Below are 27,257 nucleotides of genomic sequence, written 5' to 3' on the forward strand. Positions count from 1 at the left end.
TTATCCTTAGAATAGTGGAAGGGGCTTCACTCTCATTGGTAATGAAGGTTTGGAATGAGTGGCTCGAGCTGTTTGCCATACAGAAATTTACACTGAGACTTTTTCTAAAGTTAAAGCAAAAAAAAACTCAAAAGTAGAAGCAAATTTGAGGTGCAACAAAAACAAATAGCAAATCATAAGGCAAAACATGCCCTCCAGAATGAAAGCCTACATAGTCTGAGTAATGCAGAATTAAGTAAAAACCAAAAACATGCATCAAAAATGTAATATAAATGGTTACAAGGCAAAAATAAATGTTTCATTGAAATCTAAGCATTTTCTCACAAATCAGTTTTTTTCCCCTAGAGGAATGTATTTTTTAATACATACTTTAGCTTCTGAAATGTGTTTTGGGTTGCTTTATTCAGCTCCGTTTTTGTGACACTTTATTTCTTGGTTGGGCCTTTTGGCACAAATGTTATCCCAAAAATCAACAGTGTCCTAAAGCAGCTCAGAAACAAACTCACTTTCTTTCTGGACTAAAATCTTGTCAGTCATTTGCACATATCCAGTAGGATCAGAGTTTTGACGAAACTAGCAAATCATAACACAGTGTCAACATTTGACAGCTCAAACTCTTAATTACATAGTTAATCACTGCAAGTGCATAAAGAAACACTTAAGAGGTCAAATGTCACATCCTGTTCGGTTCTGCACTGCAATCATGTAATTGCAATATTTAAATCTGTACAGAATGCAACATTTCTGCTGGATGTGCTGGTGAAAACATTGTAAACAATTTGATTGACAGACTAAAGACTTCATTTATACATTGTCTTGAATGATTAAAATGTGATTAATCAAGATTAATCACTTACAAAGGCTCTGATTGATTAATTAATTGTTTTAATTGAGTCCCACCCCTGCTAAAAACCTTTATTCTAATGGTGATGACAAACGTAAGAGCTGAGCCTCTGCTGTATGAAAATGAATCAGTTGAGTGCAGCTGATACATTTAAATACTTGTAAAGTGGAGCGAAGGAAAGTCCAAAACTTTGTACTGCAGATAAACTGCAGTTGCTGTGGACTGCAATATGAACACGCAATCAGAAAAAAAGGCAGCTGCTTGAGGTCAGCATCATCAACCCCCAACCATTTCTGAAAACAAAATGCTGCAGATACTGCAGATGATCAGAAGTGGGATAATCCCATGTGAACGCGAGCTTTTATGAAGTCAGCTTGTAAAACACATCTCATTATGAATGTTATTGAAGTTTATGCATCGAATCCAGATGTGAACCTACACATGATCATCAATATATAAAATCAACTAATCTGATCCCTGGATGTGGTTTTCCCTTGACATTTCAGTCCTCAATATGTTCCTGTGTCCCTGAATCACTCAGTTCATTTGCTCTCGCTCCTCTCTCGCAGCTCTCATCCTAGTTTGCATAACAGTGAAACATTGGCTGGAGCTGAGTGCACTCACTGAACAGCATTTACTGTGCTGAAGTGTTGAGTATCTGAATAACACTCCTTTATACCAACACAAAATAAGGATGGGTAAGGAGGAGGACAGCGCTAAAAACGAGAGCAAAATTTAAAAAGAGAAGGTAGAACAGAACCAAAAACATGGAGGAGATGTATAGGTGAAAGTTAGAGAAGCCCCAGAAAAGAGGAGGTAGGGGAAAAAAACAAAGTGTTGGAGCAAGAGGGTAAGGCCAGAAATGCTTAGCAAGGTCTTTCCGTTTTCAGACAAATAGACTGTGTTATAATGTCAGGGCCGCCATGGTGAACAGTTTTGTCCCTAACTGTGCCACGTAGATTATTAACAAGTCACAACATTTTCAGGCGCTAAAAAATAATTTAGGGATGTTTATAATTTAGGGATTTTTTTCCTCATACAACTCACCTTATATTAACAGAAAAAACACCATAAATACAGATTTAGTGCTAAATAATCTAAGCTTTTGATAGAAAAAAATGTTATGGATCCCGTTACATAAAGATGCCCTTTTGTCTAAAACAACAAAACAGGATTTCAGTTATTTCTTGTGAAATGATTAAAGATATCAGAACAGAAACACAGAGTATCTGTAATGTTGCCCTATGATGCTTTAATGTGTGTTTTGCTTTAATGATGATCAGAAAAGCTGAATTCAGCAGCGAGTGACTGAGCTATGCAGCACGGAGCTACTGAGCATTTTTAGGAGCCTTAGGTGACCTTCAGAGGAACTGGACTGAGGACAGACATAAATAAATCATACTCTATGCCCCTTTTTTATTCAGCAATATTAACAGGAGATCTTAATAGTCAGTTCCTGTGCCTTTTTATTTCCTATTTAGTCTTTTTTTCAGCATAGAAGCTTTTAATTCTGTCTTTCAATGTCAAAATAAAGGGAACACAAGGTTTCTCTCTTTTGGGCCATTTGCAAGTATAGACTTATAAAAAGAACCTTTTCTAACTTGCTTGCTTCTAAAACAGTTTAAAGATGAACATGAATAGAATTTGTTTAGTGGACATTGAATTAAGGTAGATGTTAAATCACATTCATAGCAAACAACTCAACCAAATGATAGTTCACAATCCTTATCCTGGAGCACACATGGAGCTTTGACTGATGCCTCCCCTTCAACACGCCGCAACTGTTTGATTTTATATTTTCTGCTGTGACGGACAAGTTTGATCCTTGATTTATTTGAAACTCTGGTAATTTTAGTGAAAACTTGAGAAATTCTGCTTTATTCCATTTTTTGTTTTGTTTTGTTTTTCGTGCAGAAAAATTGCATTTAATATTTTGGCTGTACAGTCAGGAAAGATAAGGATGTCGTTCAGATAACCAAAAACAAAATGGTCGATCATGTCCCATAGAATGTCATTGACAAGAGCCTGAAACACAGCAGGGGCATTGGTTAGACCAAATGGTATTACCAGGTATTTGTAATGTCCTGTGGGGGCGTTGAAGGCGGTTTCACATTCGTCCCCCTCCCTGATCCGAACCAGATGATTTGCATTTCTGAGATCAAGTTTAGTGAAAATGGACTTGGTCAAAAGCAGAGTTAACGAGGGGTAGAGGGTAGTGGTTCTTGACTGTGATTTCATTTAGGCCCCAGTAGTCAATACAAGGCCTGAGGGACCCATCTTTCTTTCCTACAAATAAGAATCCCACACCCGCAATGGACGAAGAAGGGTGTATGAGTCCAGCTTTAAGTGCCTCTACGATGTAGGCTGTTATGGCTTGATTCTCAGGGCCAGACAGGGAATACAACCTCCCTTTAGGAGGAAAGGTGCCAGGCATGAGGTCGATGGAGCATTCGTAGGGTCTATGTAGGGGAAGAGCTGTTGCACGGGGTTTGCTAAAAGTCTCTCTCAGGTCATGGTATTCAGGAGGAACCTTAGAAAAGTCAGGGAAGGTCTCTGGGGTCTTTACAGCCATGGGGGTCAGGGACTCTGCAGTGAACAGACATGTGGAGTGGCAGTTGGCTGACCAGTCTAAAACAATGCCTCTGCTCCAGTCTATGTGTGGGTTATGCTTTCTTAACCTGGAGGCCTCCAAAATGACTGGAATCCCTGGTGACTGTATGATGAGGAATGAGACCCACTCATGATAATTACCTCCATCTACTACTTTGAATGGGGTGGTTTCTTGGGTGATATGGTGGAAAAACATACCATACCATACCATAGTTTATTTATATAGCACGATTGAACCGCAGCATAGAAGCTCCCCAAAGTGCTGTACAGGCTAAAACAAAACACGACCATTCTAAGGAACTAAAACAGAAGATAAAAATACCAGTCAAAAGCTGATAAAACATGATGAATACTGAGAACAAATTAAAACAATGACACAATAAAACACTAAAACGAGTCACTGTCTAAAAGCCAAATCGTAAAAGTGGGTCTTTAAACGAGATTTAAAAACCGCCAGTGATGGAGCCTGCCGAACTCCAATGAGTAATGAGTTCCACAGCTTTGGGGCAGCATGCACAAATACTCGTTCACCCCGCGATTTGTATCGCATCCGGGGCGTACACAGCAGCAAAAGGTCAGCCGACCTCAACGTGCGCGTGGGTAAATGGCCATCAATGGCAAGAACCTCCTGGTTTAGAGGACTGGGTTGCAATCCAGTGTTGAGGGCCTTGGCTAATTCAATGTCCATGAATTCAGTGTCAGCCCCAGAATCAATAAATGCAGATACCTGTTGGGACACATCATTTGCCATGAGTAGCACTGGGATAGTCATTAATGAAGAGGTTTTAAATGCAGTGTTTTGACTCAGTAGCAACCTCTTACCTCCTACTGAGTCTGGCCTTTTAAAGGGCAGTGACAAAGCTGATGGTTGTTACCTCCTCAGTAAAAACACAGACCGTTCTGGCACCTTCATTCTCGTTCCTGGGGAGAAAGGTGACTTCGACCAATCTGCATTGGTTCCATGGCATCACCAGTAGGTGAAGGTAGAGCCGGGGAAGGTGGAGTGGTTGTATTGACTCACGCCCTGATCCGGGGTTTATAATGCTGTCCCTGGCTGGTTCGGCCTCTTTACAGCCTGTGGTTCTATAACCTCTGATTGGTTCTTGTAGCCAGTGTCTCCAACTTAGCCAGGACCTCCGGGGGGGGGGGGGGGGGGGGGGGGGTTATTATAAATTACGTCATAAGTCTCTTGCCTTGTTTTAAAGTTAACAAACCCAGAGCTGCCTCCCTCTCTGGCAAAACCGGGTCAAAGACGCTGATGAGCTCTTTGCTGAAGGCCCTTTGGCGGTAACACAGGGGTTAATCTCTCTGCCATTCTGCTGTTCCCCACAACTTGGCCTTGTCAGACATTAAAGAGACCATAAAGGCGACTTTTGCTCATTCAGTGGGGAATGAGGAAGGTTGTAATTCAAAATGAATCTCACATTGAGTGATGAAAGGACGACATTGACTTGGTTCACCTTTAAACATCTCAGGAGGAGTTAAACAAGGTTCATGAATAGGCGATACCTGGTGACTGGCTGATTTAGCAGGTGGACGAGTGGGGTAGCCCTCCTGAGCAAGAGCAGCTGTGGACAACTTGGAAAGCATGGTCATCATTCGCTGCATATTGACCTCCAGTTTGGTGATGGCGGTCTCAACATTGGAACGCCACTCCTGTGCCAACAACGAGTCCATAATGGCCAGATTATACTGTAATGGGTATAACTTGAAGACCCGGAAATTCAGCCAGAACACAGCAGTAAAATGTTAAAGAAGGTTTTTTTATTTAAAATGTGGGAGAATCAGGGAATTGCAGAAGATTCTGCTGATAGGAAAACTGGAGATGGAGCAGCATATGCTACGATGACAGGGAGAGGGGGCGGGACTGTCTCAGTGCCAGCTATGGGAGCTCCTCTTTGGTCTGTGAATTCAAGTCTTCTCCTCAAAACAACACAGACAACAGCCCACAGAAGTTCAAGTATCCAAAAATCCTATGTCAGAGTGAGGTACAGGCAAGGTCATACACAAACAGGCAGAAGTCAGCAATATTTATCAGGGGGTTGAGCAGGGATCAGTAGTCAAAGTTCAGAGCTAAGGTCAGGGTCCAGATGACAGATGGGCGAGATAATCCGAGAGGGGCAAGGCAGGCAGAATCCGTGGACAGAAAAAGTGGCCAAAAGTCAAAAGGTTTGGTTGAAAATATTGCTGGAGTCTCTACTGGCACAAGGCTGTTGATAATCTGGCCGGGAGACAGAGCCTGAGTTTTGCTTAAAAGGAGGCGCGCACAGGTGAAGCAAGGAGACAATCAGGCAGGGCTCTGGGGAACTGGGTGAAGCTGATTACCAACAGGACAACTGGCAGAAAGGAAAAAACAAACATGACAGGCATGGCAGAACAAGGTGGAATCATTACACTTTTGGCCATTTTTCAGATAGTCCTAAACTTTTGACCAGGACTCTAAAATGACAATAAAGACTCATGAATCATGAATGTTAAATGTGAAAATATTTGTAAACATTCCCTGCACGTGTGATACTCTCCCTGCAAAAGCAAAAGTTACATCTATGTACACCAAACTGAAGAGAAACTTTACAGGATGTGAGTTGGAGATACTTCCAAGCAATACAGAGAGAGGGAGAGTGCATGTGCGTGAGTGTGTGCGTGTGTGCGCGTGTGCGTGTGTGTGCGTGCGTGCGTGTGTGTGTGTGTGCACACGCATGTGGGGGGACAGCACACACAGTCAGCGCAATTAAGTGGATTGTACTGGACTCACTAAGCAGCTATATCTTATCAAACAAACAACGGTTAATTTTATAGAGCTCTTACATCCACTTGCATGGATCTCACACACTCTACTTGGAGGAATCCTAACCCTACTGTAAGTTACCATGGTAACAGCTTTGTAAGACTGAAAATTATGAGCTGAACCATCAATAAAACACTCATGCTGCTTTACAGAGCACCGAGTGATTATAGAATTGCATCAAGCCTTTCACGGCTAATTTATTTTCTTTAAATATATTCATTTTTTATAATTTTGCCTTCCTCTTTTTGAGCCTTACCTACCAGAGCTGACGAATCTGGTTAAATGATAAAACTCACTTTGACTTAAGGTATCACTCACCTAGACCGCATTCCTCATAGCATGAATTATTTAAAGGGGACCTTCTATGACTTTTTTCTTAAGCTATAATAGTGCTTTTGTGGAAAGAAAATATGTTTATGAAGTTCTTTGCATAGTACTTCTCTCACATTAAGCAATCTCAGTATTTTTATCTTTGGTTCCTCCCAAGCAGTTTTCAACTGATGTGTGTGTAAGGTCCATTTCCTGGTTATGCAAGGCTGACATCAGTAAAAGCATTGAAATAGTCTCTGATTTGATGTGAGGGAGGCTTTTTCGAGGAGGTTCGGCCGAAGGCTCTGGCGTTCGGCAACCCGCTGTCCTAAAGAACTTGTTTGTATAACTGAAAATAAAGCCCCATGCTGTGACAGACAATTGTCTAATCTTTCGTGTCTTATTGAATCCATAAAAGGAACCCACAACAGTTTCAGTGCTTTCCAAAATGAGCCGTTTCTTAACCTCTGACTTAACAAGGGGGAGTTATAAGGTAGACCTGCCTGAAGCTCAGTGTGGCAAGTAGGTAGTTTTCGGGTAGATAGGTCATGTTATTGAGTCAGTGTGTGTGTTCACTAGTTTTGGATTGCGTTCAATTTGCTTTAAAAATGGTAAACTAATGTGTTTGTGGAGGCTGTACAAACTCCAGCGGGTCAGTGGACATCAAGTCCACAGGTTTCCAAATAAGAGATTGAACAACACCTTCGGCATCTTCCATTCCTGGAGTGTTTTGTGCAGCTTGAAACACGGTCGTTTGTGGTGCGCACTTCAGACTGGTGGATTACAATCCCAGTGATGTGATGGGAGTTCAACATGCTTCCCATCCTTCAGAGCCCCGTGGCGGAGTTTAGAAAAATACTTGTGGGCTCTTAGAGCCCAGATCAGCGTCTGAACCAGGTCAGGCAGGTCCGTGCTGAGCTCTAGAAGCAGATGTGGAGCTTTTAAAATTTCCTAGTGAGCAGGGAAGCTGGTTTCTGGGCCGGACACAGGTCCGAGCCGTCTGCCATGAATAAGATGACAGTGTCTCTCACTCTCTCTAAAGTGCTAAGCTACATTACGTTAACGAATATTAACGAGTATGAAACAGCTGACAAATGCTCATTATAGTTTACTATTGTCAGGAATCAACATTATATTAACTGACCGATAATACTTTCATTGTCTGGTACATGACAGTAATCAGTACAACATTGTGATGTTAGCACACGAGTTTAAAGAGCAAATTGCAGGTTAGAGACTCCCATGGACCAATGTTTAGAGAAACATAATAGAAACTCGGTTTAAACATTTTTTTTACATAAACATAAATTATTTAGGCTTTTAGTGTCATTTTTGTGAGAACGTTGGTTTTTTTTTTGGCCAAACCAAGTGACTAATGCGGCTCTGACACAGAGGCAACTTTAAATGTTTATAATTATACTTATGGTGGACCAAAACTATAAAGTTATGAGTTTGCTGCTCGCCCCAGAGAGCAGAGACCAACGAGAGGGAGAAACCATCGGCCAAAGCAGAGAGATTGAGGAGGAAAAGCAGCGGGGGAGCAGCAGGTGTCTGGTGAGCTAACCATGTTAGCTTGAACTCGTGTGCTAACATCAGAATATTGTACAGATTACTATCGTGTACCAGACAGATAAAATAGTATTGGTCAGTTAATATAATATTATGTTCATGTTTATGTATTTAGCAGACGCTTTTTTCCAAAGCAACTTACAAGTGATAATCGGCATGTTGCCCTTGAGGCTAACAACAACAACAACAACAAACAATTTCCAGTCAGTCCTAGGTAGCAGTGAGGCAGCATGATGAATCATGGAGAGGAGGGAACAAGGAGTGGACAGTAGAGAGGTGGACGGGTGCAGGGAGGCTCTTTTTTCTAAATCTGAACCTCTGACGTAACCAAAGGGAGTTAGAAGCTAGGCGCTGCCTCAGCTCAGTGTGGAGAGCGGCTAGTTTTAGTGTAGAGAGGTCATGTTATCCAGTCAGTGTGTGTGTTTACTAGTGTTGGATTGTGTTCATTTTGATAAACTGTAGTTAGTGAAGGCTGTACCAACTCCAGCCTGTCTGGACGAGTCCACGGTTTCCAGATAAGAGAAACAATGCTTCTATCTCCGTGCCTGAGGGCGTTTTGTGCAGCTGAAAAGACGGACTTCTGTAGTCCACATTGGTCGGTACCGGGACAGGGAGGTCCGCGCTGGACTCCAGAGATCCGTGGCGAGGTTTAAAAAATTAAATGTGGATTTCTGGAGCTCAGATCACCATCACAACCAGGTCAGAGCCGACCACCAGAAAAGAAAAGTGGGCCAGTCAAGCTGGCTTATGGGATGGAACTAGATCATAACTGCCACCTGGACCAGCAGGAGAGGATGCGCAGCTTTTAAAAATACCAACTCGACTGGCTCTCTGGTGTTTGGGTTGGATCCAGCTCACAGAAGCCCACATGAGCTCCAGAACCGAACGACGGGCATCTCTCTCAGTTCAGAGGGCCACCCGAGCGAGCTTTCTGGGTCGGAACCGGATCAGAACTGCCACGGACCTCCAGGGAAGGATCGTATGCAGCTTTTAAAAATATCAGCTCTACTGGCTCGCTGGTGTCTGGGTCGCATTCAGCTCACAGAAGCCCGCATTAGCTCCAGAACCGGATCACAGGTGTCTCTCTCTCTCGCTAAGCACTAAACTACGTTACGTGAACGGATAATGAGTATGAGACCGCTGACAGACGCTCATTAGTATTAATATTTGTTGCACAAATGTAGAATGACCTACCAAGCACTACAAGAACAGGGGTTTCCTTTTCGACTTTCAAGAAACTCCTGCATTTCAAATAGTATTTTTGGACAGCATTTTATATGAATTAAAAAAAATTGACCTGCAATTTGCTCTTTAAACAAGCTAGCTAGCATTGTTCACTCACTGAGACACCTGCTCGCTCCACAGAACCTCCTGACACCACAGCTAAATTTCTCCTTTCTCCCTCTGGCTTGTCTCTGCTCTCTGGGGCACACATCAGGTTCATACCTGTATGGTTGAGATCCACCATTAAGTATAATTATAAACATTTAAAGTTTCCTCTGTGTCGGAGCTGGCATCAAAATCCAAATTTTTCTCTGGATCAAGCTAACAGCACTCCCTCTGCCTGCATCTTGTCTGGTTTGGCAGAAAACACATTTTTCTCCATCAACTCTCAACGCCTAAATAATATATGCATGCGTTCATTTTTATTTAGAATGAGTTTTTATTATGTTTCTCTGAATATTTGCTCAAAGGAGGCTCTAACCTGCAATATGCTCTTTAAGAAAACAAAATGCAGCTGGCCACTCCAATCCCTCCCCTGATCTGGCTGCTATGAGCACAGAAGCTCCATTATTCAAGAGGAGCTCAAAGTAGAGCTGCTGCTCCTCCATCAGCTTGCTCTTGAATGTGAAAAGTGTTGTTTTTTTTTATTATTTCCCTGTTTGTGACATCACAAACAGGGACATGTTGAACCGGCTTGTTTTAGGGCCAAAATTCGTAAAACAAAAACTGACAGAAAAAAAGATTGATTTTTTTTTGGGGGGGGGGGGGTATAGAGGCAGTAGTGATCCACATGGCAGCACAAAAGGATGCAGAAGGTGAGTTTCACATAGTATGCCCCCTTTAATGGAAATAAAATCAGAATGTTAAACCCTGAACACAGTAACAATTTATGAGGTGTTTAAGTAATCTAATTACATCACAAATTCCCATCTGTTTCTTATCTATTCCCTTTTTGAACGACACACATAGTCAACACATTTACATTACAAGTATTATTATCAATAATTTACTAACCTAACAGCCTGACACACTTGTAGGGAGAATTAAAACTCACCTTGATAGGCTTCCCGTCAGGCGTCAGCACCTCTTCAGACAGTTCCATCATCTTCAGAGCCATGTGGGCGATTGGTTTTGCGTGACTGTCAACCTTCTTGTGCAGCCCTCCAGCCACGCAGTAGGCATCACCTATTGTTTCAATCTGCATGAGAAAATAACAAGGCCAGAATCAAGAAATAACATAGTGATTAGGTGTGGTGAAGTAAACTATTTGAGCCTGAGCAGAGAACCAGTGAAAAACAATTGGTTTTCCTCTAATCCCCAACATCGGTTTGCTCAGTGTCTACCTCACATTTAACCTTAAATTTTCTTCTGAACTCACAAATGTGATAGCTCAAATTCTTATTACAATAGAAGTTAAAAAAATAGTTTTTCTTTTTATCTGCTTGAAAGGATCAATAAAAATGGGCTAATAAATAATTTCAGTTGATTTCTGTGACAGATTTACCTTTTAAGCAAATGTTTCTGTTGAGTGACTAAGTTAGTGAAAATGGTTATTGGTCGATTTTTAAAAACACAAACACATTTGTGTTATAAAAGGTTACTGCCACAGGATTTTAAGGTTGCTGTAATCAAACCTTCACTTAAGAAGCCTTCTCTGGATCCAGATGACCCAATGAATTAAAAACCAATATCTAACCTTCCATTTTTATCCAAAGTCCTGGAGAAAATAGTGGCCATCCAAGTATGTGAGTATTTAAACACTAATGATCTGTTTGTTTCAGTCTGGTTTTAGAGAGTATCACAGCACTGAAACTGTTAGTGAGAGTTACAAATGATATTCTCATGGCCTCAGATGAGAATCTTGTGTCTGTTCTAGTCTTGTTAGATCTCAGTGCTGCTTTTGACACAGTTGATCACAATGTTCTTTTAGAAAGACTTGAACATGTTGTAAGGATCAAAGGAACAGCGTTAGGCTGGTTTAAATCCTACCTGTCTGATAGATATCATTTTGTAAATGTACATGACAAATCTTCATACTCCAAGGTTATTTGTGGAATACCGCAGGGTTCAGTGCTTGGACCGATTCTTTTTACTATATATATGCTCCCAACTGGTAAATTCATTGTCACGTTATGGGGATGGTTAGGACCCAAAAATGCAGATACCCAGGATGACACGAGGCAGGAGTTGATATAAGAATAAATCCTTTTAATTGTAGGATGAAACAAAAATAACTCCGAAGGCAGGGAGCCAAAAATCCAAAACCAGAAGAACAAAAGCTCACCTAGAGCACAAAAACTAGGACGAGACACAAAGCTCACACAGAGCATCAGAAAACGCTGACATACAAACAATGGCCCGACAAGACAGGGCTTAAATACACTGGGGCATAATGGGAGGCAGAAGAGCTGCAGGTGTGTGGGTTAGAGGACCAGGTGAAAGCAATACTTAATCAGGGAGGGAACTCACATGATCTAAGAATAAACCTAAAAACAAGAAAAGCAACCACATAACTAATATTCTAAAGGGAGGGAGAACTACAAAGACCAGTGGGACAAAACATACTAAAGAGACTAATAAAATGAAAAGCTGAAACTATAAACACTGCAGAGGGGTGACTGGAGAAGACTAAAGGAACACAGGACCTGAGAGATATATCTGGAAGGCTGAAGACCAGGGGATGAAGGAGAAACACAAAGAGACAGACAGACCATGACATTCATTAGACAGTATGGGATAAACTTCCACTTTTATGCTGATGATATGCAGTTATATCTATCCATTAACCCTGATTAACCTAATCAGTTAGATTACAGGCTTGTCTTGAAGACACAAAAAACTGGATGACTCTAAACTTTTTGCTTTTAAATCAAGACAAGATTGAAGTTCTCATCTTTGGACCTGAAATTCAGAAAAGGAAATTGCTTAGTCAATCACATGGCCTGAATGGCATTAAATTAGTCTCCGAGAACAATGTAAGGAACCTTGGTGTTATCTTCGACCAGGACATGTCATTCAAATCCCACGTTAAACAGGTTTGTAGGATTTCCATTTTCCACCTTCGGAATATTGCTAAGATTAGAAGCATCCTTTCCAGGAGTGATGCTGAAAAACTAGTTCATGCATTTATTACGTCAAAACTGGATTACTGTAATTCATTACGCTCAGGAAGTCCACAGAATGTAGTTAAAAGTCTTCACCTTGTCTAAAATGCTGCAGCTACAGTTCTGATGAGAATTAAAAAGAGAGATCATATCTCTCCTGTCTTAGCTTCCCTACATCAGCTGCCTGATAAATTTAGAATAGATTTTAAGATCCTCCTTCTCACATATAAAGCTCATAACCATCAAGCTCTATCATGCGTCAGTGACCTGATTGTTCCATACGTTTTTAACCGAGCACTTTGCTCTCAGACTGCAGGTTTACTGGTGGTTCCCAGAATATCTAAAAATAGGATGGGAGGCAGATCTTTTAGTTAAAAGGCTCCTCTCTTGTGGAACCAACTCCCAGTTTTAGTCCGTGAGGCAGAGACTTTGTCTACTTTTAAGACTAGGCTTAAAACATTTTCATTTGATAGGGCCTATGGTTAAAATCTGATGTTAGCCTAAATCTGGACAAGTGGGGGAGTAGAGGGAGATGGAGTGTGCAGTCGGTTAAGACGGCTCTCCCTTGCCCTGCCTCCAACATGCCGCCATCTAAAAGGCTAGGTTATCCAGAGTTATCTCTGTAGTTATGCTGCTATAGGCTTAGACTGCTGGAGGACACACTGACCATTTTCCACATTCTACTACTTTCTTCTACAATCTGCTCTTTAACTGCATTATTTCCTGCAATTTCAGCTGTTAACTTTATTTTTTCTCTGTGTTTTTCTCCCAAGAACAAGCTACAATGATGCTCTGCTGAGCTGTGGTAGTCTCATGGAGGGGGGCCATCGTCCTAAACACTGTTGCTAACCATTTAATCATTCTCCCTCTCCTGATAATAACACTTTGCTTTCCTTGATGCTACTACTAGTTTACCCATTTAATTATAGATTCACTAGGATAAATACAATAAAGTTTATCCCTCACCAAATAGAATATTTGCTAAGAAATCACAATGTAACCATAGAAACCTTACTTGGTGTGTGTGTGTGTGTGTGTGTGTGTGTGTGTGTGTGTGTGTGTGTGTGTGTGTGTGTGTGTGTGTGTGTGTGTGTGTGTGTGTGTGTGTGTGTGTGTGTGTGTGTGTGTGTGTGTGTGTGTGTGTGTGTGTGTGTGTGTGTGTGTGTGTGTGTGTGTGTGTGTGTGTGTGTGTGTGTGTGTGCTCTGTCTTCTCGATCCCCAGTGAGTCATGGAGGATGGCTGCTTATACTGAGCCAGGATTCTCTGGAGGTTTCTTCCTGTTAAAAGGGAGGTTTCCTCTCCACTGTCGCTGCATACTTGCTTAGTATGAGGATTGCTGTAAAGTCACTGACACTAGGCAGTGACTCGATGCAATTTGCTGGATTCCTTATATAGCAAACTTTTTTCTGATTGGCTTAATAAATTGATCTGTATTGGAATGTTCATGGGCTGCGCATTGGCGCAGTGGTTAGAGCTGTTGCCTTGCAGCGAGAGGGTCCTGGGTTCGCTTCCCAGCCTGGGATCTTTCTGCATGGAGTTTGCATGTTCTCCCTGTGCATGCGTGGGTTCTCTCTGGGTGCTTCAGCTTCCTCCAGTCCAAAAACATGACTGTTAGGTCTGTTTAAAATTGTCCTTAGGTATGAGTGTGTGTGTGTGCATGATTGTTTGTCCTGTGTGTCTCTGTGTTGCCGTGTGATGGACTGGCTCTCTGTCCAGGGTGTTCCCCGCCTGACTGCCCATTGACCGCTGGAGATAGGCACCAGCCCCCCACCCCACCTCCCCCCGCGCGCGGGACCCCACATGGACAAGCGGGCTCAGAAGATGGATGGATGGATGGATGGAATGTTTATTATGTGAAGTGCCTTGAGACGACTCTTGTCGTGATTTGGCGCTATTTAAATAAACTTGAATTGAATTGAACTGAATAGATATAGAGTGACTAAAATACTCAACCACTTGTTTAATTTTTTTATTTTACTTCCCTGTTTTCATTTTAATAAAGCTGCTACTTTTATCATCTAAATTTAAAGGGAGACTACGCAACTTTGGCTTTCTTTTAGCACCCACTAGTGTTTTGTTGTAGCTATTTTGAAGAACTGAAAGCAAAACTAATCTCCTTGCTGTGCATTCATCTTTTTAACACCTTAATTTGAAAGCTGAAATGTCTCCTCAGTCTTCATTAGTTTCTACAGGAGTGATTCATCACTTCATTAAACAAATCAGCTGTGTTCATGATCTAAAACAAGCAGGAAACGTGCTGAAATCAGACTGCAGGTATGTAAACTCAAATTTCTTCTAAGTCCAACAGACCGCACTGGCACTTTGAAGTTGCAAGTGCGGCATTCTGGCCACAGAGGGCGGTGGGGGTCTGAGTGACATTTCATTAACCCTGTAAAGGGTAATTGTAGCACATTCCAGCTCAAGAAAATGATTGAAAAATATGTTGTAAAGTTTCTCTTTAACCCTCTCAGGCTCAAAATAAGTTTTGATAAAAGGACGAACAACTGAGTTTAAAAAAAATGCTCATGAAATACGTATGTGGAGTAACCAGATAGGTAGGTTTTAACTGTTGCAAATCTGCAACACCTGTCTCCAGAGGGTTAAAGAAATGAATATGAGCCAGTAGTAGATCTAGTAAAAAAGGTAAATGAAAAACAGTTCAATGCTGATAAAAACGATAAGTTTGATCGATGTGTGAATAAATCTGCAGATGAAAAGATCAGCATGGAGGGCAGACAGTGCCTTCTTTTAAAAAGCTGAGAGGGAAAAAAGACTTACAATAAAATAAAAACTGGGAGAATGAACTGCTCCTATTAAGGCTTTCTAAATCATTTTGACGGTAACCATGACGATGGAGACGTATGGGTGATTCAGTCTCCTCCCCTCCCCTCCTGTTACTGCTTTCTGTTTAACACACCAACCTCCTCCGTTGTGACACTCCCAATCCCTCTGAATCACGGATGTTCTTTCCTTTCCTCTCTTTTCCTTCTCCACATACATCTGATGTGTGTCATCTCTGACAGCCAGCACAGAGATGACACATTTTGATAAAACAAAAGGTTATTGGATAATCAAAACAGAACCAAAACAGACAGATTTGTCTATGGATAGAGTGAACTACAGCAGTGACTGCAATAAAGGCCTGAAGCCACAGGTCAGATGGACAATATTGACACATCTTTGTTAAACCCTCACAGACTGGCTATTAATCAGTTACTTTTTCCACAACTAAAGCGTGCCTCCATGCAACAGTATAGGTCAAGCACACACAGACAGCCACACACTCAACATGAAAGTCCAAATAGGAATATATCTAAACTTCCTGCAGCACTGGCACTTTATTAAAACAGCTATTCCAACCTCAGAATGGGCATTTGATAGGCATTAGGCAGATCAAACACATTCTCCTTCCTCACACGAGTGACAAAGCTGCACACCAACCTTGTAAACATCCAGGATGCCACACTGGTAGTCAAAGCGTGTGTAGAGCTCGTTCAGCATGGAGATGACCTGCATGGGAGTGCACTGGGCACACACGGCGGTGAAACCCACAATGTCAGAGAAAAGCATGGTGACGTCATCAAATTTACGTGCAGGCACTGGCTGACCCTGCCACAGTTTCTGCGCCACATCACCCGGAAATATTGAATACAGGAGATCCACAGTTCGCCTCTTTTCCTCCTCCAGAGCCTGGTGGGTTCGCTCCAGCGTGGCCTGTGTGAAACAACAGGGAGATTACAGTGTTTGTATTGTTTTTGCATGTGTCTCTGTTAGCATAATATCTCATGGATCATAGGATTTTACAGACTTTCTGCTCAAATTCGACGAGGCAGTAGCTTAGAGTCATTCACAGCACATACTGGGTACCAACAGATAGTGACTTTGTTTTGCATGGCGCTCTTTAGTTAGCTTTTAGAAGTTTGGTGTGCATGACACAGTGCTACTGTTCAACCAAGTGGACTGTGATGAAGTTATTTATAACAGTGGCCTAGAGGAGAGGCTGCAGAGAACGTCGGATGCCATGTAGAGATGAATGAGATCGGATCAAAACCCAACGAGCTGAGGGCAGTTTTGAAAACAAAAGAGAAACTCCCAGGAGCCCCATTTCCCAGCCATTATGGATTTATAGAGTCAACAGCGAAGCGGATGCATTGGATTTTCAGTGTTTGCTTCACTGACTTGTTCTGCACATTATGGACAACTAAAATGAAGACCAGTGGAACATTTAAAATTCTGCTCATGGTCATCATTTGTCATTTTGATGTTGTTCCCTAAATCTCTGATGATAGGTCTCACGCTAGAAGAACCAGTCAAGGCTTTAAGATGAGGCACTGGGCTTCAGCTAAACTCTATATGATGATGCTGCAATGGACACTGAGTGATGGCCATCATCATCATCACAAAACAATGTATCCAACCATCCATTTTCAGCCGCTTATCCAGGGTCAGGTGGTGAGGGCAGCAGCTTAAGCAGAGAAGCCCAGACTTCTCTCTCTCCAGCTGCTCAGGGGCAATCCCAAGGTGTTCTCTGGCCAACAGAGAGACAGCTCCTCCTTGTCCTGGGTCTTCCTTTGGGTCTCCTCCCGGTTTGACAATCTCGGAAAACCTCACCAGGGAGGCATCCACGAGGCATCCTAACCAAATGCCCGTGCCACCTCCACCTCAAAACAGTGTATAGTAAAATAAATGTCTGAAAATCTTTGGCTGCTGGTTTTAAATATGTGGTCTGTGGTCATAAGACACAACGTTCAATTTCTAAGAAATTAATTGGATTAAATGTAAATAATCAAATGTATTTATTAAACTACAAATGCATAAAAGAGAAAATAGGGTATGCCTCAGCTTAGCACTTTGTGTCTTTGATATTTTTATTTTGAAAAACAAAATAGCCACGTATGGTAAACCGTGGCACCATATCAGGGTAATACTGCTGCCACGGTGTGTCATTTGAATTAGTGGGATATTGAGAGAATAGTGCAGCATTTGTGCCATCAAGCTAAAATGACTGCAATGGGAGAGTTTTGGATAAATATCACACTTTAATACAAAGGATGGTGATGTCATGAGCACGTGTGGAATGTCCGCCCAGCCCCAAACGGCAACAATATTAAAAATGCACAAAAACACGGGGAGTCCATTTTGCATTTGTAACCAGAATCAGCTGAAGTGGTGCAGAGATCCAGCAGCTTTTGGCCATTAGAGCTGCAGCGCAGATCCAAAGAGAGTTCACGGGGATTGTGAAGGACAGCCACCTTTTGGAGTGGCTCGCAAAAAAACCTAATGAGCTTGGCTTCAGTTGGGATGAAAGTCAAGTTACGTCTAAGCTAAGAGGAAGTCCGGACAGCGAAGAGACCAGCCCCATATACTCTTTTATACCACCATCACAAAATATTTTGTGAAAAACATGATCATGCCACATTACTGCAACAAACTGACCACTCATGAACGACCAAAGGCTCCCTGAAGCCGCCTCAGCTTTGTGGCAAAGTTGTTTTTTTAAAAACAGGCTAATTTCTTCTGAAAATGTTGGAACGGGGCAGCAAACCTTCAAATGTGCAATACATTATAAACAATGAAAATATCATATTGCAGGAAGCAGCACAGAAACATTTATTTTATTTTTACTTCTGTATTTGTGTTCATTGAGTGCAGGTTATCATAAACAGACTCAGTGTTTTACCTTAAGCTTGTCCATTCTTTTCTTCAGGCCATCCTGGGCCTTGGCCTGCTCTCCTACAAGGATAACATCTCGTGTCGCATCATGGATGGGGATATCTGACAGATGGAGACCCCTACCCATCAGCTCCTCCAACTTATCGACCCGTGGAGAGCCCAGAAACATCAAGGAGCACGACTCGGGCACATGGATCATCTGACCCTTCAGCTCCATCACCTGACAGAAGGAAGACAACAGAATAGAGACAAGGTGGTTCAGAGAAGCCAACTCAGAAAATATGTAGCTGTAATGTATGGAAGGTGGAGAAAGTTATTATTGGGCTCTCATTAAAACAAATCTCCAAGAGGAAAATGGTAACATGGAAAAAGATTTAGTTTTTACTTGAATGTTTTTAGTGTTTTTTATTAAAAAGAAACAAAAACAAAGCAGGATGACAATAAGCAAAAGGTCAAGACTGCTCAAGATATCTGATCAATTTCATGATAATATATTATTGTCTATTTTTCTCACTGAAGATTAAAACTATGGAGGCCTAATTCTGCCAAAAGTGGCAATTAAATAAAAGAGGAAATAAATTATTTAATTAATAAATATATGTTGCAATAGTTTATTTCCAGATATATTTAGCAATAATTTTATCTGATTTATTTCTCCCTTAAAGGTAAAATAGTGAGTTGGTCGTTTCTACCGCTGGCCTTAACCATGATTGGTCATGGTCGGAATCAGTGTCAACCAATCAGCTCCCGAGAAACTCACTCAAACTTTCTGGCTTGAAGTCCGAAACTTCTAGCCTGGCAAGCCAGACTAAATAAATGTATTATTTAGTCTGGCCATGCTCCATTGACGGCTCTCGATTGTGGGGCGGGTTCTACCGTTGTCTTTCAAATGATCTCCGCATGCTACTGGACAATGAATGTGACATACTCTTGTTTCACTCTGTTGCATCATCCCACCCACCAGGCATGTAGAGTGCCCTGATTGGCCCACAAAGCGGATAAAGCTCTGTGATTTGTTCACTAAGCAGATAGAGCACTATGATTGGCCCACCATTATGGGCCAATCACAGCTCTTTATGTGTTTGAAACCCCTCTAGAGAGCTGTGATTGGCTAGCCAGAGTCCTGGTAGGAGCTGCTGAGGTTCCAATGGAGCATGCCTAGACCATTCTTTGCAAAGCAAGAATTTGGTCTAGTTCACTAGGCTACGAAACTTCTGGAGTTCATGCTGCTTTCTTTGGCTTAACCCTCCCACTGTCCTAATGGGCGTGACCCCGTGAGGAAAGTTGACCATTGAGCAGGGTTGATGGTTTATCCCTTGAGGTCCACATGGCAGGGGTGAGGCGGTGCTCACTCCTCACCCCTGCCACATGGTCCCAAGGGATAAACCATCAACCCTGCTCAATGGTCAACTTTCCTCACGGGGTCACGCCCATTAGGACAGTGGGAAGGTTAAGGGAACATGCTCTGGAGACCTAACAGAGAACCTAAAGCTCTGGAGGTAAATGAGGGACAAAGCTGCCAGATTTGGTACATCATTTCGAGCTAATCTCATGTAACAAACCAGATTGCAGGTGTTTTAAATAATTAGGCCCGAGCAGCGAAAGCGCTGCGAAGGCCTCTTGTTTTTGCTCTGATTATTAGGCCCGAGCAGCGAAAGCGCTGCGAAGGCCTCTTGTTTTTGCTCTGATTATTATTATTTTTTGTTATTCCGTGCCCCCTTTGAACAGCTTTTTGGGGACCTTAACATACCCCAAAACTCACAATATTTTGCACACTTGTCAGGCCTGGTGAAAAATTTGATATTTTAAAGGTCCCAAAAAAATCGCAAAGAAAATGGCTGAACAGCGCCCCCTACAAAGTGAAAAAAAACCCTCTCCATAAAGCTTAGTTTATCGTACAGTTATGAAATTTGGTACACTTGTAGTACTCAACAGTCCGCACAGAAAAGTCTCTTGCAACCATGGTCAATATCAAACAGGAAGTCGGCCATTTTGGGTTGAAATGGCAATTTTTTGCCGTTTTTGCCGTTTTTAGGGTCCGTCTCTGATTGGATTGCTCGATCATTTTTCGCACGATCGTCTCAAAAATTGTGTAAAATTGCTCAGAAGGGATGGGCGAACAAAATGAGATAAGGATTCTGAGTTTTCGTATATGTTGAAGGGGCGGAGCCAGGCCTCAAAGTTTGACTACTCGCCAAAAAAATTTAAACTGCTATAACTTCATAATTGAATGGAATAGAGTTACCAAACTTTCTGTGGTCATTTGTCATCGACCCACAAAGTAAATTGAATGGTCGGTTGATGACATCACACAAGCCCCGCCCCCTCAGGACCAAAAAGGTCAAGTTTTACTGTGAAAGATCCCAAATTGCCCCATTTCACTTAATCACCACAAATTTGGAGCTGGTAATTCAAGGCAAGTGGGGGTTGCTTGGCGTCACTTTATGGGAGTTTTCGGCAGAGGGCGGGGCTGTGGCGGCGCGGCGAAGTAAGGCGTACCGCCGTGGCCTTACGTTTGCCTCCCATTTCTTTATTTCTAAAGATGTCGTCACGAAACTTCTTGTGAGTGATCCTAGTCTGGCCCCCCAAAAAATCTGACGTGAACATCCGGTGGGCGTGGTCAATTTTCTGAAATAGCGCCCCCTAGGACCATTAAAACTGTGAGCCCCAAGCCATGCTTTGACTGAGGATTACGAAATTTGGTACACTAATGTGGTGTCTCAGGACCTACAAAAAAGTCTCTTGGAGCCAAGTGCAAAGTCGCACAGGAAGTCGGCCATTTTGGTCCAAGTGCGCGATTTAGTGGTTTTCACACACGTTGTTTGGAGAGTGATACTCCGTCGCCCTTTTCACCAATCACTTTCAAACTTCTGCTATATAGTCTTAAGACATAGAGGAAAAAATTCAACCGTCGGATTTTAAATAAGTATAAAGGTGTGGGCGTGGCTAAGCCTCAAACTTTGACCTTTCGCCACGCCACTCTTTTTTTCACAGCTCCTTATTGGACTCCTTTTACCCAATCACCAGGAATCTCTGGTAAATAGCAGCAGGCAAGTTGAGGTCACTTGGTCTCCAGTACTGGAAGGTTTTGAAAAAAGGCGGGGCTTTGGGAGCATGGCGAAATTCGCCATCACGCCATGGATATACGTTTGCCTCTCATTTCTTCATTTATCGTGATATCACCTCGACCATTGTTGTGAGTGATCCTAGTCTGACCCCCAATAGAAAAGGTCAGCTTAAGTTTGTGGGCGTGGCCTATTTTCTGTATTAGCGCCCCCTAGGACCATTAAAACTGTCAGCCCCAAGCCATGCTTTGACTGAGGATTACGAAATTTGGTACAATAATGTGGTGTCTCAGGACCTACAAAAAAGTCTCTTGGAGCCAAGTGCAAAGTCGCACAGGAAGTCGGCCATTTTGGTCCAAGTGCGCGATTTAGTGGTTTTCACACACGTTGTTTGGAGAGTGATGCTCCGTCGCCCTTTTCACCAATCGCCTTCGAGCTTCTGCTATATACTCTTAAGACATAGAGGAAAAAATTCAACCGTCGGATTTTAAATAAGTATAAAGGTGTGGGTGTGGCTAAGCCTCAAACTTTGACCTTTCGCCACGCCACTCTTTTTTTCACAGCTCCCTATTGGACTCCTTTTACCCAATCACCTGGAATCTCTGGTAAATAGCAGCTGACAAGTTGAGGTCACTTGGTCTACAGTACTGGCAGGTTTTGAAAAAAGGCGAGGCTTTGGGAGCATGGCGAAATTCGCCATCACGTCATGGCAATACGTTTGCCTCTCATTTCTTCAATTATCGTGACATCGCCACAAAATGTCTGGTGAGTGATCCTAGTCTAACCCCCAATAGAAATGGGCATCTGAGATTTGTGGGCGTGGCCTATATTCTGAAATAGCGCCCCCTAGGACCATTAAAACTGTCAGCCCCAAGACAAGGTTTGACTGAGGATTACGAAAATTGGTACACTCATGTAGGGTCTCTGGCCCTACAAAAAAAGTCTCTTGGAGCCAAGCGCAATTTCGCACAGGAGGTCGGCCATTTTGGTCCAAGTACTCGATTTAGTGGTTTTCGCACACGTTGTTTGGACATTGATGGCCCGTTGCCCTTTACACCGATCACCTTCAAACTTATGCTATGTACTTTTAAGTCAAAGGGGAAAAAATTCAACCGTCGGATTTTAAATAAGTATAAAGGTGTGGGCGTGGCTAAGCCTCAAACTTTGACCTTTCGCCATGACATTACTTGACTTAATAACTCCCATGTGCATGATCAGATCTAATTCAAACTTTGTCTGTGTAATTACTGACCACATCTCAAGATAACGACAATGTGGACAGCTGACATCACCTAAGCCCCGCCCCCTGACAACAGGAAGTCTATTGTTTTATGGTGAAATGCCTATATTTGTCCCCTCTAATTTAATGAAAATGACACTCAGGTCATACAGTGTCTTCATGATGTTTTAAAGACCATTCAGATCTGATAGCTTTCCAGAAAGGGAGGGGCTTTGATGCCATGGTGAATGCTGGCGTGACGCCATGACCTTACATTTGACTGTAACTTCCACAAACGGCCTCCGATTTGCCCGAAACTGAATATGGCAATGAACAATCATGCCCTTTAGCCAATGAGGCACAAACGGTTGGTGAATGTTATATAATGTCACCAAAGCTGACCTCAATGGGACTTTTCTGTAGTTGGTCACAGCGCCACCTAGATAACGTTATCCTTCGATAAATTTAAAAAACATGGTCAGAATAGCATTAAAGTTGGTCACTGTCATCACACCACCAGTGTGGTAAAGATAGAGGATTCCCTAGTGGTGAGACATAAAATATAATGGTGGGCTCAAAGGGGATGCTGAGTCAGGGTGAGTTGCGGACAAGGTGGCCGTTAGCAGTTTCTGGTGTTGGGGTGGTCGACGTTTTTGTTCTGCGGACGTGCCCTGGTGCCCCGGGCTGCCGGCCAGGCCGGAGCGGCGCGGAGCTGCGAGGGCCGAACGACGCTGCTTGCAGCTTTAATTAGGCCCGAGCAGCGAAGCGCTGCGAAGGCCTATTGTATCTGCTCCGTTTATTTTTCTTTCTTTTTTTTTCTTTTTTTTTCTTCCGCGTCTTTGGACGGCCTTTAGGGGGTCTTAGCATATCCAAAAAGTCACCAAATTCTGGCCCAATATAGAAAGTGCGTGAAATTTACGTATTTCACTGGCAACGTGAAAGTTGGTATAAAAATGTTTCAACAGCGCCCCCTGGAAAATTAAAAATACCCCTCCGCATTGACCTTTTTTCATAGTAGAGTGATGAAATTTGGTGCACCTGTAGAACTCAACAATACGCACAGAAAAGCCTCTTGCAGCCATGGTCAATATCAAACAGGAAGTCGGCCATTTTGGACTAAAGTGGCCATTTTGACCCCGTTTTGGCCATTTCTAGGGTCAACATTTGGTTGAACAATTTGACCATTTTTCGCACGATCGTCTCAAAAATAGTGGGCGATCGAACAGAAGCGATGGACGAATCAAATGAGCAAATAAAATTGACTTTTCGTAAATACTGAAGGGGCGGGGCCAGGCCTCAAAGTTCGAGCACTCGCCAAAAAAATTCAAATTGCTATAATTTCATAAATGAAAGAATTACAGTTAAAGTAATTTTCTATGGACAATCGTCATCCGCCCCCGAAGACAAATGAATGGTTGATTGATGATGTCACATAAGCCCCGCCCCCTCAGGCCTTAAAAGGTCAAGTTTTACTGGGAAATTGTCCAAAATTCGCCCTTTCAACTAATCACCCCATATTTGTAGCAGGTAACTGAAGACAAGTTGGGATTGCTTGGCGTCACTTTATGGGAGTTTTCTCCAGAAGGCGGGGCTGTGGCGGCGCGGCGAAGTCAGGCGTACCGATGTGGCCTTACGTTTGCCTCCCATTTCATCATTTCTTGAGATATCGCCACAAAACCTCTTGGGAGTGATCCTAGTCCGGCCCCCCAAAAAATGTGATGTGAACATCCGGTGGGCGTGGCCTATTTTATGAAATAGCGCCACCTAGGATCATTAAAACTGTCAGCCCCAAGCCATGCTTTGACTGAGGTTTACGAAATTTGGTACACTAATGTGGTGTCTCAGGACCTACAAAAAAGTCTCTTGGAGCCTAGTGCAAAGTTGCACAGGAAGTCGGCCATTTTGGTCCAAGTACGCGATTTACTGGTTTTCGCACACGTTGTTTGGACAGTGATGCTCCATCGCCCTTTTCACTAATCGCCTTCAAACTTCTGCTATATACTCTTAAGACATAAAGTAAAAAATTCAACCGTCGGATTTTAAATAAGTATAAAGGTGTGGGCGTGGCTAAGCCTCAAACTTTGACCTGTCGCCACGCCACTCTTTTTTTCACAGCTCCCTATTGGACTCCTTTTACCCAATCACCAGCAATCTCTGGCAAATAGCAGCTGACAAGTTGAGGTCACTTGGTCTACAGTACTGGCAGGTTTTGAAAAAAGGCGGGGCTTTGGGAGCATGGCGAAATTCGCCATCACGCCATGGCAATACGTTTGCCTCTCATTTCTTCAATTATCGTGACATCGCCACAAAATGTCTGGTGAGTGATCCTAGTCTGACCCCCAATAGAATTGGGCAGCTGAGATTTGTGGGCGTGGCCTATATTCTGAAATAGCGCCCCCTAGGACCATTAAAACTGTCAGCCCCAAGACAAGGTTTTACTGAGGATTACGAAAATTGGTACACTCATGTAGGGTCTGTGGACCTACAAAAAAGTCTCTTGGAGCCAAGCGCAATTTCGCACAGGAGGTCGGCCATTTTGGTCCAAGTACTCGATTTAGTGGTTTTCGCACACGTTGTTTGGACATTGATGGCCCGTCGCCCTTTACACCGATCAACTTCAAACTTATGCTATGTACTTTTAAGTCAAAGGGGAAAAAATTCAACCGTCGGATTTTAAATAAGTATAAAGGTGTGGGCGTGGCTAAGCCTCAAACTTTGACCTTTCGCCATGACATTACTTGACTTAATAACTCCCATGTGCATGATCAGATCTAATTCAAACTTTGTCTGTGTGATCACTGACCACATCTCAAGACAACGACAATGTGGACAGCTTACATCACCTAAGCCCCGCCCCCTGACAACAGGAAGTCTATTGTTTTATGGTGAAATGCCCATATTTGTCCCCTCTAATTTAGTGAAAATGACACTCAGGTCATACAGTGTCTTCATGATGTTTTAATGACCATTCAGATCTGATAGCTTTCCAGAAAGGGAGGGGCTTTGATGCCATGGTGAATGCTGACGTGACGCCATGACCTTACATTTGACTGTAACTTCCACAAACGGCCTCCGATTTGCCCGAAACTGAATATGGCAATGAACAATCATGCCCTTTAGCCAATGAGGCACAAACGGTTGGTGAATGTTATATAATGTCACCAAAGCTGACCTCAATGGGACTTTTCTGTAGTTGGTCACAGAGCCACCTAGATAACGTTATCCTTCGATAACTTTAAAAAACATGGTCAGAATAGCATTAAAGTTGGTCACTGTCATCACACAACCAGTGTGGTAAAGATAGAGGATTCCCTAGTGGTGAGACATAAAATATAATGGTGGGCTCAAAGGGGATGCTGAGTCAGGGTGAGTTGCGGACAAGGTGGCCGTTAGCAGTTTCTGGTGTTGGGGTGGTCGACGTTTGTGTTCTGCAGAGGTGCCCTGGTGCCCCGGGCTGCCGGCCAGGCCGGAGCGGCGCGGAGCTGCGAGGGCCGAACGACGCTGCTTGCAGCTTTAATTAGGCCCGAGCAGCGAAAGCGCTGCGAAGGCCTCTTGTTTTTGCTCTGATTATTATTATTTTTTGTTATTCCGTGCCCCCTTTGAACAGCTTTTTGGGGACCTTAACATACCCCAAAACTCACAATATTTTGCACACTTGTCAGGCCTGGTGAAAAATTTGATATTTTAAAGGTCCCAAAAAAATCGCAAAGAAAATGGCTGAACAGCGCCCCCTACAAAGTGAAAAAAACCCCTCTCCATAAAGCTTAGTTTATCGTACAGTTATGAAATTTGGTACACTTGTAGTACTCAACAGTCCGCACAGAAAAGTCTCTTGCAACCATGGTCAATATCAAACAGGAAGTCGGCCATTTTGGGTTGAAATGGCGATTTTTTGCCGTTTTTGCCGTTTTTAGGGTCCGTTTCTGATTGGATTGCTCGATCATTTTTCGCACGATCGTCTCAAAAATTGTGTAAAATTGCTCAGAAGGGATGGGCGAACAAAATGAGATAAGGATTCTGAGTTTTCGTATATGTTGAAGGGGCGGAGCCAGGCCTCGAAGTTTGACTACTCGCCAAAAATATTTAAATTGCTATAACTTCATAACTGAATGGAATAGAGTTACCAAACTTTCTGTGGTCATTCGTCATCCACCCACAAAGTAAATTGAAAGGTCGGATGATGACATCACACAAGCCCCGCCCCCTCAGGACCAAAAAGATCAAGTTTTACTGTGAAAGGTCCCAAATTGCCCCATTTCACTTAATCACCACAAATTTGTAGCTGGTAACTCAAGACAAGTGGGGGTTGCTTGGCGTCACTTTATGGGAGTTTTCGGCAGAGGGCGGGGCTGTGGTGGCGCGGCGAATTCAGGCGTACCGCCTTGGCCTTACGTTTGCCTCCCATTTCGTCATTTCCAAAGATATCGTCACGAAACTTCTTGTGAGTGATCCTAGTCCGGCCCCCCAAAAGATCTGATGTGAACATCTGGTGGGCGTGGCCTATTTTCTGAAATAGCGCCCCCTAGGACCATTAAAACTATTAGCCCCAAGCCATGCTTTGACTGAGGATTACGAAATTTGGTACACTAATGTGGTGTCTCAGGACCTACAAAAAAGTCTCTTGGAGTCAAGTTCAAAGTCGCACAGGAAGTCGGCCATTTTGGATCAAGTACGCGATTTAGTGGTTTTCGCACACGTTGTTTGGAGAGTGATGCTCCGTCGCCCTTTTCACCAATCTCCTTCAAACTTCTGCTATATACCCTTAAGACATAGGGGAAAAAATTCAACCGTCGGATTTTTCAAAAGTTGAAAGGTGTGGGCGTGGCTAAGCCTCAAACTTTGACCTGTCGCC

The 27,257-nt window shown here is 42.9% G+C and overlaps 1 protein-coding gene across 1 annotated transcript in view; it reads right to left on the bottom strand.

The window, feature by feature from the left end:
• gucy1a2 (guanylate cyclase 1, soluble, alpha 2) overlaps positions 1–27,257 on the bottom strand; it is a 92,691-nt gene that overhangs the window by 9,666 nt on the left and 55,768 nt on the right. The window contains exons 5-7 of the mRNA XM_015951690.3: positions 18,129–18,341; positions 15,890–16,162; positions 10,399–10,542 (exon numbers count right to left, since the gene is read on the bottom strand). Of these exons, the coding sequence (XP_015807176.1) occupies positions 10,399–10,542; positions 15,890–16,162; positions 18,129–18,341 (630 nt within the window). The remainder of the gene's footprint in view (positions 1–10,398; positions 10,543–15,889; positions 16,163–18,128; positions 18,342–27,257) is intronic.

The sequence above is a fragment of the Nothobranchius furzeri genome, chromosome 13, assembly GCF_043380555.1.
Source record: "Nothobranchius furzeri strain GRZ-AD chromosome 13, NfurGRZ-RIMD1, whole genome shotgun sequence".
Lineage (NCBI taxonomy): Eukaryota > Metazoa > Chordata > Actinopteri > Cyprinodontiformes > Nothobranchiidae > Nothobranchius > Nothobranchius furzeri.